Here is a 14053-nt window from a genome sequence, read left to right on the forward strand (position 1 = left end):
TCGTGCCGCCACAATCTCTGGTAGAGGACAAGGTTTAAAACGACCCGTAACGCAGTAATGGAAAGTACAGATATTTCTGTGCCGCAGTGAACGTGTTAATAATATAATATTCTATACTAATTGATAATATTCTAGGCTCAAAAGTCTATAAACTTTATATAAAACATCACTCTACAGCCAATAGGAGCGAAATAGCACTGAAAAATGTTGCAAAAGCTGCACATTATTATTTTATTCCTATATATGAGAGCTTTCAGCTATTTTTGGAAATGCGTTCTATTCATAATGTTGATAAAGTGAAATTTCACAAGGCATTTCAAAGAATAATTTTATTCTTCTAAAAGTAAGTAAAAAAAGTTATATATAGGTACTCCATGCGTCTATTTGCTTGTCTGGGGCTTGTCTTGATTTTATAGAATAGCATTATTGTTTCAAGAAGTTAATTCAATATTAATATTATAATCCCCATTATTATAATTATTGCTCTTGGCTCTTGAAAATTTTTTTATAATATGAGTACTGTATTTTTCGAAAGCTATTACTGCTGATAAATAATTCTACTCACATAATATTGCTCTACAAGTTTTGTAAGATATTTACCCAAAAAAGCCATTAACATATATAAAACATATTAATATGTACCTTTATTAGGTTCGCTTTCGTATAAACCCAGTTTTTCCATACATACGCTTCCTACACATACAAAATTCAGTTTCATTCTTTAGGCGAATTTACCTTGAAAGCCTTTCCGTAAAAGCAGTTTCTCTTTTAGGTAGCGTATTTTAAACATCTGCTTCATCACTTTTATTGCATTTATACGCAATTAATAAATAAATAAAAAATGCAATAAAATTTTGTTCCTGCTTAAGTAAACAATAAGTAGCTAAATAATTAATGTAGGCTTTGATTTCGATGTATTTGTAGTATTTTAGTCTCATATAATTGTTTAAGAGACTTCGAAATGTGCATCCGAATAGTTGTCACTAAATTCGCAACTACAAAAAAAAAATGCCTCATACCATATTCATTTAGAAAAAAAAAAACTAAGTTGTTGTGAAAATAACGATACATAAAATTAACCAAATGTTACATTAATTGCCAATAAAATAGCTTATTGCATACAAAACTTCATTCAGACCATCGGAGCGTACACTCTATCCATAAACATTGCTCTACCACATTAACTTGATCGTTAAAAACTAAACTAATCACGCTAATTCACATTAATAACATATAGCAAAATTCACCTAAAGCTCTAGTTAAAAAAGGCGAAAATTCGGTGAACGAATTAAGTAATCTAAAACAGCCTGCGTATTCAACAATTGTTACATCCTACACCATCTATGCGTTCGAACGTAAAGCATAGCATGGGAATTGGTGTCTTAACTCAATTGTGTTACGAGCTACATTTGGGTGAAAGGTTTCCGTGGGAGTGTGCCACCTGGGTGTTGGGTGGTAATAATCTGGAAATCCTACATTTCGACCTTGACACTGAAGCTATCAGAAACACCTACTATATAAACTAGACAAGATGTTCGAATCATCATTCGTGAAGAATTACCAGAACAGTCAACATGCAGTTGGTACGTTTGACCTATTATTAAAGTATTTTTATCACGAAGTTCGCAAAAACCTTTTATTCAAGTGAAAGGTTCAAGCTTAACAACGGATTCGTAAAAATCGATTGTTATTTTATTGTATAGCTTTTATAATAGTATTGATCATTGTGGACCTTTCGATTACTCAATTATCCTAAATTAGAATTCACTTCCTCATTTCAATATTTACTATGCATAGCTATTTATTGTTGTTTATATTGTTATCAAATTCGTATAATTTTCACGTTCAAATACATTAAGATGCTGTTATTTTAACGCTTTTCTCTACATATGCGCAAATTCAGGAGTGTAACCGCTTAAAATATGCCTTTATTATTACTAATTACTATACATTTTATTACAATGATATTATTTTATAATTATAATTTATGCTAAAATTTTATTTATATGATAACATCATTATATCATACAGGCTGTTAAAAATAAATAACCAACTAAATAGTTTCGCGGATCTCATTGAAAAAGTGACATCTTAATAATTAAGGTGTGAAACAAACTCACAATTATTATTACACGAAAGTGAGTTTAATACAGAGATTTTATTTATTTATTAAAATTGAAAAAAATGCAAGCTTTTGAGTGGCTTAATTTAGTTATTATTATGTCAGTTTAGATATTTTATAATATAGATTATGGATGAAGCTTAACGTTTATCCTTATCTCTAACAAGCTATTTATCTACTAGATGACGTCAAAAATATTGAGTAGTCAGTAATTGCATGTTATTATAAGTTATAGTTTATAGTGGTACTTATTGGTAGAACTTCATTCGGCATGAATTGTTTAAATAGTCAGCGAGCTTCACGAGCTTTAATAATTTCGCTTATTTTAAAAATAATAGCATTAATTCACTAAAAATTTAGTTTCTAAACGTAATCAAACAAGTATTTAGTTTAATAATATAAATTTAATTTGTGTGCACATGCACAAAAAGCTTGTCTTGTCTTGCAAAATGTCATATTTTCTGAGCTAATTTACTTTAGTTTTTGTGGTAATAAAGCTTGTTTTATTTCTTCTCATCATGGCTTCTTATCTACCTAATAGCTTTCATATCCGCCAAAAACTTACCAAACTTACCAAATTATAATATACATTAAAATCTTACTCTATCTATTGAAAACACATCAAAATCCGAAGTTGATGTGGTCAAATTCGATTTAGTTCTGACAATTTAAAGGTAGTTGAGTTTTTTTGATATAAAATAACTAGCTTTGCTCCGCGGTTCACCCGCATTGCTTCGCTTCTGTTGGTCTTAGCGTGATGATATTATATAGAAATCGATAAATGGGCTATCTAACACCGAAATAATTTTTCAAATCGGACCAATAGTTCCTGAGATTAGCCCGTTCAAACAAACAAATATACAAACTCTTCAGCTTTATAATATTAGTATATTATTGTATCCTCCTAACTTATTACTATACTAAAATTCCAGCTCATCATCGCATCCATCATCAGCCTGTGTGCTGCTGGGGCCCTCCCCCCCTTCACTCAGAACTACAACCAGCCCCAATACAGACAGTACTATGTAGAGAGGCCCAGGGCTTCGTTGGAGAAGAATGCCGCCATCTTGAGATCGGTCTCCGATGCCAATGAAAATGGATACCACTTCGCTTATGATACTGAAAATGGTAAGATTTTGATCATACTAATAATGTAATCTCGGGAACTACTGGAGTTATTTCAAGGATTCTTTTAGCGTTGGATTTGAACATTGTACTTGTTCCCTGATTGTTATAAAGTATAAGCTATACAGTATACAGGGTGTAATCGTTAAGTGTGCACGTGCGATTATTCCGTCACTAGTGCAGATAATAATGAGTAAAATGACAATAATAACTTTTTAAATATATATAATAATAACTTTTTAAACATAAAACGAGATATATCGAGACTAGAGAGAAGCCAGGAGCTTTTTAATGAGCTTAAAACAATATGCATTTACAAATTAATATTATCGAAACTATTAATTTGTATATCTATGTATTTCAAAGTTCCTAGCAGATATGTTCGAGCTTATTTATGAAATTAGAACATTCAATCAAAAAATAATCTATTTTGCGCGAACTATTTTTCAAATCTTGCATGTCTGTGTATTCATGATCGATTAATGTACTTTCATTGTATGTAATTGATACTGAAGTGGAAATAGAATGACACTGAATAATTTGTTCTACCTAATAATTAAAAAGGGGATATTAATTTTTAAGCTATTGCATAGCTTCTATCGCGGGCCTTGAGCGCGGGGAACGACTCCAGAAATTGCGTAACGAAAAACCTCACGCTCCCCACTCCGACGGCACGGAGGTGTGGCTTGAAGGCATGCTATGCAATAGCTTTACCGCGGCAGTCCCCGAGTGCCACACGTATTTTTAAGCCTGATTCCCACGACATGTTTGCTTCACAAACCCGACCGCGCCACACCATACCACATGCCATGGGAATCGGCGCGCTTGTGGTCGTTTGCCAATGTTTGCCGACGCATGTGCTATCCATCGGAAGTCGGTAAGATCAAAGGTGCGCGCTTGGCGCGGTGCGACGGTGTTGGTCGACGTCCGTCGGGGCTTGCCGTCTGTAGCGCGTCATTGTTCGGAACCGTACGATAATTATCGTACAAATACGTCATCTCTTCAACGAGCTGTAATATTTTTATTTATACATAGTTTAACGTATCACTTAACATCTTGTAATGACCCACAGATTAGGTATTAGTAGGAATGACCGTCCACCGTGCTCGCCAGTGCTTGCCATACGCACACATGCCGTGGGAACGCTCAGTTCAAATCGCGACGGATGGCGACAAGCGCTTGTCGTCTGCCAATGCTTGTGAAGCAAACATGCCGTGGGAACCTACCTTTATATTTTGTTTATTTATTTCTTTTCTTTGTTACGCTTCTCCCGCGCAAAGTCGGTAACAGCAAGCTAAGCAGTACAAGTATAAAGGTGGGTTCCCACGGCATGTCTGCTTCACAAGCATCGGCAGACGACAAGCGCATGTCGCCGTCCGTCGCGATTTGAACTGAGCGTTCCCACGGCATGTCTGCGTATGGCAAGCACTGGCGAGCACGGTGGACGGTCATTCCTACTAATACCTAATCTGTGGGTCATTACAAGATGTTAAGTGATACGTTAAGTTAATTAAAATTAGATGGGTGGTGTTTGATTTAAAAGGAGAAAAAAAAATATGTACATATACATATTATATACGTATATATATATATAAAAATAGATACCTAATAATAAATAAATAAGTAAAAACAATATCTATAAATACATGCTATAAATACACATACATACACATATATACTTACATACATACATATCATATATGATACATAATACATAACTATGTATAAATAAAAATATTACAGCTCGTTGAAGAGATGACGTATTTGTACGATAATAATAATTATCGTACGGTTCCGAACAATGACGCGCTACAGACGGCAAGCCCCAACGGACGTCGACCAACGCCGTCGCACCGCGCCAAGCGCGCACCTTTGATCTTACCGACTTCCGATGGATAGCACATGCGTCGGCAAACATCGTCAAACAACCACAAGCGCGCCGATTCCCATGGCATGTGGTATGGTGTGGCGCGGTCGGGTTTGTGAAGCAAACATGTCGTGGGAATCAGGCTTAAGCAGTCACTTAAATATTTATTTTATTAGGCACTATACAAACGATAACATAATATGTCGTATTATGTTAATTAATAAAAATATTGATTTAGATTTATAGCTTTATTATCTAATTATTATTTTGTGGTTATTATAATATGAAGATAATTTCCGGTTATAAATATAATATTATGCCATAAAATTAATAATTCAAATGCTCTTTAGTTATTACTCATGCGTTAACTATTGAAAACATGGAAATTGTTTTATAAAAAAAAGACGGGTTGCACTCCGGGAGTGCCGGCAGAAGTGAAAACTTGATTATTAACGTTCAGCATGTTTGATATTTTGGAATGGTATCCGTCTTACGCATGGAATATAAGGGCTAAAAAAATCAGGTCACGTGTCCTGACGCGAGTTTAAGATTTTATACCCAACGCCGCTAGAGAAGTTTTCACTTCAATAATTAATGAAAATGGACTTATAAATTAATTTGAGTTGAAGTAGGTATTTATCGATTTGAAAAATAATATTTTTGTTTATAAATACTATCCAATTGTTAACCTATGAATATATAAAACCTATTTTATGGATAAAGTACCTGCCATTCTAAAAGCCAACGCACTGAATATTACCTTCCATAATATGTTCTATATTTAATTTCCAATACATTTCCATAGACAACTCTTCCAAACATTATTCTAACACAACACAACCCCATTCCAGGTATCCAAGCGGAAGAAACAGGCGTTGAAAACAACGGTATCCAAGCGCAAGGCGGCTACTCCTACACCGGTGATGATGGCCAGGTCTACAGTATCAGATACACTGCTGATGCTAACGGTTTCCAGGCCCAGGGTGCGCATATACCCACACCTCCTCCCGTGCCCGAGGCGATCGCCAAAGCACTCCAGGAGAACGCAAGAGATGAAGCGAATGGTATCTTTGATGATGGTAAGAGAAATAAATAATAGTATTAATTTTAATAAACGTGGAATAGTATCTAGGAGTATCATTAAAAAAAAATAAGCAAGATTTGTTGGCACTAGACACTAGGTATATAAGACTTGGTCCGTGGGATCTTAAATTCGTGTCCGGCGCTGTATAAAACAAAATAGATACATTGTTCTAATGCATACGAAATATGATACGTTATAATATGTACCAAATCATTTAAAAATGATAATATTCACCAGAAGATAAGCAACCAGAGAATTGTACAACATATTTAAAAATAAAAAAGTTTGTTTCAAAATTTATTAATTTATAGATACTTGTAATATCTAACTACAATGACTATCTTTATGCGATCTACATAGCACGCATTATCAAAGAAAATACATTTGAATGAGATGTTTCATCGAGATAAAAAGTTGCAAATTACTTATATCACTATCTAGCCTCCTAACCATATTACAGTGATATCAAAAATCATAAACCATTGTAACTCAATCTTAATCATACCAGACATAAAATCATATCATAATATTTATCCGTTGTAACGTGAATTTTCGCATTTATTATGTTTGTAAGCTTTTTATTATGCTTTTAAGAAGAGCTTTTACGAGTTAGCTTTTACGAATACTTGAGTAAAGTTGCTTTTTAATTTGCAGCTTTAACCTTTAATAGGGATCTAGAGCTTGATAAAGATTCAAAACAATTTCAACACAAATCACATATAGAATAACATGCCCTGAAATGACTAATCTTAATTATTTTAAATTACGTAATACGTCGCGACTTTTCATGCCTACGCACGCAAAGCGTATATGCGCAGATTATTTTTTAAAAGCGAGACAGAGAGAAAATAACTTATGTGATTTAGTTAATTTTCATCCCACCGTAATTTGTATGATTTTTCACTTATAAATATAACCCAGTTGATAACAATGAAAGAAATCGACTCAAAATATTTACACTTGATTGAACTTACCTACTTATATCTTAATATAAGTAACATTGATTGATAAAATCGAAAAAGTGTTTTCTTTAATTCTTCGCCAAGCTCTTTTTCTTTTAAATGTAAAAATATACATACACGATTTAATTTTAATATGTTACATAATTATCTTCTTAATATATATAAATCTCGTGTCACAATGTTTGTCCTCAATGGACTCCTAAACCACTTAACCGATTATAATAAAATTCACACACCATGTGCAGTTTGATCCAACTTGAGAGATAGGATAGGTTTTATCCCGGAAATCCCACGGGAAAGGGAACTATGCGGGGTTTTCTATGAAAACGCGGGCGAAGCCGCGGGCGGAAAGCTAGTTTCTCTATAAATATAATTACCCGTAAATAATCATAATATATCACCTCCATGGACAGTTACTTAATAATATTATGCATATAATAATTTATGACAAAATTGTTAAAACAAGGATGTGTTTGATGATGTGTCAAATAAATAATTTTTTGTATTCATTAGGCTCTAACTCATTTAACATTATTTCGAAATGGCGATGTTGAAATATAGATATAGGCTTTTTATGGTTTTAATGTCAACAAGGTGTAATCGAGTAGAGAGACTTGTGAATGTTCATAAAATTGAAAACTAGATGCATTTGTACTAAGAAATGCATGATACGAAGTTAAATTTTGCATTTAAAAACAATAGAAAAATTCAGTACTTAAAAAATAATCATATCTTTTAAGATACATTTGATTATCTATCACACAATAACGACTAAACATAACTTAATGGAGTTTTCAAAATTTATCAGCAGTAATCGAGTAATCGAGAGCGCGAGAGTAAGTCTAGCTGCTACTTGAATAGGTTTTGATTTTAAATTATACAATGCTCTTTTTTCAAAGATAATCTGTGGGCTTTAATTACATTTATCAAGGATTTCTGAATATATATTAATATTTTGAAGGAAATAAACTATATTCATTGACAATGGGCGTATTATCAATTAAGTTTTTATGTAAATAATTAATTTTTTCGCGTGGGCGTTGGCCGTTGATTTATCGGGACATAAAACTAGTTCATTGTTGTTATGGTGTTTGCGTACAACAAAAAATACGGACTTGTATCGAATTTGCTTTACTATTCTGTATGCGCTGCATTTTCGTTTACCTATATTTTGTAATCCGTGATAGTTTTTTACCAAATACCCATATTTTATTGGAACGAAGTTCATTATCGCGCGTTTCTAAAGGGGGCTAGGCGGAAAATATTAAGACGAAAAGTTGTCACGACACTTTTTGCTATAATTGTGCGCATGTTTCGCTCTCTCACTTAAAACTTCGTTCCATCTGGGTGTCCCTAGACAACCCACAAGTTTTTTTATTATTCTAATATCTTACTGCTAACTAATAGCTTTTCTTTAAATCAAAACTCAACTAAGTTCGTTTAGCAGTTAGCAAGTCTACAAAACGTTAACGGCCACAGCTACCAAATATAATTCCTTCCTACCAATTAAATAACCATAAAGAATGCGTAAATTATAAAATATTATATATTAATTATTGTAGGTCTATTTAATTTAACAGTAACTAAACTACGATTAACTTTAACTTTAATCACCATAACCTTAGATTTCAGAAGCATATGTTGTTAAAATAAATTGATAATTTGCTTTTTAGACTACCATTTCTGGAAGATTCGTTTACACAATATTTAAAATTACCTACCAGATAATATCACCAGCGTTACTAATATGGTTATAGATGCTAGGGTTGCCATTTACATGTTTGATTGATTTTTATATGAATTTAAATACAACAAGTTTTTATTACAAAGATAAATTAACTAACATTTTCAGTACGTTTTTACCTAAATATAGAAACTTATTGTGCGATGGATAAATATTAGAACTACCAGACTTATTTTATTAATCATCAGTAGTAATACATAAATAAATACATATTATGTAAACAACTCACATAGTTATTAAAGACTACTTCTTTATCTTGAGTTAATTTTCCGAATAGTTCTATCAATGGCATCTTATAAAAATAATAATTAATGACTACTCTGCAAAACAGCATTGCTATTGAAAAACAAAATGCGTTAATGAACCTTAGAATTATTATATTTTGACAGCCCTATGCAGCCTGAGGCACTGAATTAGTGAAGGTTGTAAAATTGATAGATGCTCATAATTAATGGCATACACCTGATATTTAAATCTCATCAAAGTAGTTTGAACTATGTCGTAATTATATGTAACTTTATTTGAACCCGACCGCCTTGGTTGTTAGCTTTTTGTTATCATAAACCTAAATTTATTACAAGTTTGTTACTATTTATGAGTTTAGCACACCTTTTTATGCTTTTGTGTTCTAGCTTGCAATTTGGTTGCTAGCTTGCAAATATAAGAAGATGAAGAATGTTAATGTAGAATTTAGAAAAAATCAATTACTTTTGGTATACATTTTTCTTTTGTCTTAAATAATACCTGTGATAATTTAACTCTCAGTAGGTACATTCTTAATAACAAATAAAATCAATAATCTCATTTAAATATAATGTCTAAGTAAAAAGTATTTTTGACTGTTTGAACAAAGTAAAAGTTTTTTCTATTCTTTATAAATTTATATTTATAAAGCATTTGAATGCCATAAAACCTAAAATATAAAGTAAAACGGGTATGAAAAACATATTGTTATTTATTTTTTTGTTTGTGTGGTTTATAAACTTCGTACATTGAAAAAATAGAGATATTTAATGGATTCCAGAATATATTAATAACTGCTGATATATAATTGGTTCTACCCATTGGAGTTTATTTTTGCGATAGATTATTATCATGTTATAACCTACTTTATTTATTTTATTTACAGGCAGCTACCACGAAGGCAAGTACGACTCGGGTGTGTTCGCGGCTCGAACCTACACCCCTCAGAGATACGTCACCCCCGTGTACCGACCATACAGATTCTAACCATTGTGCCATATATAGTCATATATCTTATGTTATGAATAAAGTTGTATTTTTTCAGTATTTTTGTGTTTAATTTTTGTTCAACTCTACTTCATTTAAAAATGCACTACATTTTGCTGTCTCTACAAAAACTTCATCTACAAATCTAATTAGTATAAGGCTATTATTGCTTAGCAGAAAAAAATAATTCAATATACTGTGTTAATTACTTAGCTTGCCAAGCGGACAATATTAAAAGTTTTCGAGGAACGTATCTTTTTTACACGCTTTATATTAGCTTCACCTGTATGTTTGTATGTTTGTAACCGACTTCTTTAGGCGCGATTTTGACCCACTTTAAACGGCCAGATTTCGTTCAAACTTTGTAGATTTATTGAGGACAGATGACAATACACTAATTTGATAAAATTTTCTATTTTTTAGTTCGGTTTTCTATAAAAAGCGTGTTTTTTAGTTTTTTTAAACTATTATTTTTTACTTAATAAACGATACTTGTGATAGTGTTTTTAAGAAAAGCTATATGCGTAGATGAAATGCGTAGGTGCATATAATGTTAAACTTTAATGTAAAATTTATTTGTAAATACATCGGGTAATTTTTTATAAATAAATGTAAATAATAATAATAACATCGACATTGCATCTTCGAATTCTTTAGAAGTTTTTTTAGAGAATTATGTTATTTATTTTGAATACATCATTCTAAAGGCAGGTGAACTATTAAGAATGTCAGTATGTGATAAATGCCCTTATACAACAAACGAGAGCGAATTGCCATAGTTCAATCTGCATAAATATTAATCTGTAATGTTATGCAAATTATATTAAGCTCATCTTTATCAGGTTCCTGTTTAAAGGGTAGACCAAACATGGAATAAATATGAAGGAAGTATTTAAAGGGACTATTAAGGTAACTCAAAAATTATGCCATGACCATTATTGCCATATTCAAATATGTCAAAATAATAATATTACGTTTTTGGAAGAGGTTAGCGTAGACTATCGACTATTTATCTAGATTATTATTGAACCATACGGAAAAGGGTTGGTTGATGATAGAGTCAAATTATTAGTATAGGAAAGTAAATGAATCAATTTTTCATAATAAAATAACAATATTTAAAAGGAAAAATTATAAATACTTGCACTTTAACTGCTCCTATTTGTCTTAGTGTGATGATATTTAGCCTTCCTCGATAAATGGGCTATCTAACACTGAAATAATTTTTCAAATCGGACCAGTAGTTCCTGAGATCAGCGCTTTATAATCATCATCATCATCATCATCATCAATACATATAATAAAATTCTAGAAAAGTCGTGTCTGTACAATCAAAATATATAAAAAAAATTAGCAGGTGCTATTATTAAATCGATCCCAAACCCAAAACTGTAGTTAAAAATTTTTTTGTCTGTTTGTCGGTTTGTCTGTTTGTCTGTTTTCTGTATGTTCGTGCACGCTAATCTCAGAAACGGCTTATCCGATTAAGATGCGGTTTTCACTAATATATTGTGGTAATCTTCATTTAACATTTAGTGTTTATTTCAGGTCAATCGATTCGTAAATAAAAAAGTTATGACCATTTAAGTATTCACGGCGAACATTTGCTAAGGCATTCTATACACTGTACGATAAAACGTAAGTTATCTGTTACAATTATTATTCCTGTAAATGTCCAAGTGATCATATCGAAAGTGCCCAATGGGGGGGGGGGGGTTGGTCAAATTAGAATTATTCTTACTTCTAGGTAAATTTTATACATAAAATGTCCTTTAAATTATGTCGTATTATATTTTTAACCCCCGATGCAAAAAGATGGGTGATAAGTGTTTGACCGCTATGTGTGTCTGTGTGTGTGTGTCTGTTTGTGCCACCGTAGCTCGCTAACAGGTAATCCGAATTAGATGCGGTTTTTTTAGTTAGGCAGCATATTTTCCGACGCTGGTTCTTAGATAAAGTGTATCAAAATCGGTTCATCCATTTATTATACCTAGGTATATAATTATAGGGGTAAATGTGGGAATGAAAAAAACGAAAGTCATTTATTTAATATAGGTATAATAAAAGTGGTAATAAAAAAATGACTTTGTCAAAAATATACTCAAGTGACATATCATTTGAAAGGGCATGACGTGTAAAGTTTAATTAGACATGTTTTATCAAAATCGGTTCATCCATTTATTATACCTTTTTATGGGTAAAAGTGGGAATGAAAAAAAAACGAATGTTGTCAAATATACCCAAGTGACATATCAAATAAAAGTGCATAACGGGTGAAGTACACTTAGTTATATTTTTATCCAATTCGGTTTATCCATTTATTAGATTACAGCGGTAAAAGTGGGAATGAATAATGTGGTCAAATAATATACTCAAGCGGCATATCAAAATATGAAAGGGCAACGTGTGAATTACAATTAGTCATATTTTATCGAAATCGGTTCATCCGTTAATTACATTTAGGGCTTTTTAGGGGTGACAGTGGGGATAAATAAACCAAATGGAGCATCAAACTACAGGATATGACGTGTACATATAGGTACAATTAGATATGGTTTACATCAAAATCGGTTCTGCCATTTACTAGGGATGGAAAGGGAAGGGTTGAAAGTCTGTGAAAGAAAAGGGGATATGGGAGCGAGAGGATAGCCACACCCTGGAAATTTTGAACTCTACTCAAAGCTACATAGGCCTGGCCCTTGGCAATATTTTTTCCTAAGTATACCACTTCTTTTGCCACTGTGGTCCATTACAATTTGTGCACGGTTACGGCCCAACTTAAAAGATGTCAAGGAGCAACAAACTTATAGATATCAATATGATGTAGGAATGTAATATGGAGGTAGAGGTAGGTCTCGCTCACTTGAAAATATTACATGAAAATAAGAAACCGAAAGGAATAAATAATTATTTTACAAACTTCCCGACGATCTTTAAAATTAAGTACCATATATGTATTTTGATAATGAGGTATATTATGATGATGTTGGCATGGCAGCCCCGATGACTTTGTTTTTTTTTTATAAATATTTAAAATGGTATTTATTTTTAAAAATCTTCGGGAAGTTTGTGAAATTATTTATTCCTTTTTCTATGTATGCACTTTTCTTCGTAGCGCTGTTTTTTTTTTTTTATTTAATTTTTATTGCACGGTATAAACGGTTTAGTTACTACCTACAGGCGTGAGACAGGATTCAGGAAAGATCTGATTTGGATTTTGTGCTGGATTTGATAAAAACTGAGTATCGATTAAGCTGATCAGTTGCTGCACGATACATAGTTAAAAACATCCATACAAGGAAGGAAGGAAAAGAAATTTGCTCCCCTCCCCCCTGGTGCCTAAAAATAATATGACATAATTTAAAAGAAATTTTACGTAGAAAATTAATAAGGCATTTTTTTGTATTGTTTAGCTCAGTTTAGTAATAAATTTTACTTACAGTTCTTTTAATTATTTATGGTAGTCTCGTGTTTACTCAATAATTTAAGATAAGTAGTAACTACTATGCAGTCACTATTCCACGCGGACGAAGTCGCGGGCACAGCTAGTCTATAATATAAAAATGAATCCCAAAATGTGTTGGTAAGCGCATAACTTTAGAACAGAGTATATATCTGTCAACTGTGGCTTAACGGATGTCTTTAATTCTTTTTTTATTATATTCCTTGAACTACGAGGATGACCACAGATTAAATATAGAAAATTTTCTTTAATTCTTTTGAGATGTAATCACACATCCGTTTAAATGTCGTGATTTCGTTACCAGATAGCAGGCATGTATGAAAAACCACCACGGTTCGTTTTTCTAATGAACAACGGTATTAATGCAGTGACATAATAGAATGATTAAAACATTTTGATTAAAGGTATTTTTATACAACTTATATGATATTGATGATAAGTATTAGGTAAACTCAT

At 32.2% G+C, this 14053-nt stretch overlaps 1 protein-coding gene across 1 annotated transcript; it reads left to right on the forward strand.

The window, feature by feature from the left end:
* Window positions 1–1464: 1464 nt before the first annotated feature.
* On the forward strand, window positions 1465–10194 carry LOC123699086 (cuticle protein 3-like). The gene is made up of 4 exons (XM_045645954.1): window positions 1465–1583; window positions 3055–3250; window positions 5966–6193; window positions 10034–10194. Exons 1-4 carry the CDS (start codon window positions 1575–1577, stop codon window positions 10132–10134), a joined length of 534 nt encoding a protein of 177 aa, XP_045501910.1. The 5' UTR covers window positions 1465–1574; the 3' UTR covers window positions 10135–10194.
* Window positions 10195–14053: the final 3859 nt, after the last annotated feature.

Source organism: Colias croceus, chromosome 17 (genome assembly GCF_905220415.1).
Source record: "Colias croceus chromosome 17, ilColCroc2.1".
Lineage (NCBI taxonomy): Eukaryota > Metazoa > Arthropoda > Insecta > Lepidoptera > Pieridae > Colias > Colias croceus.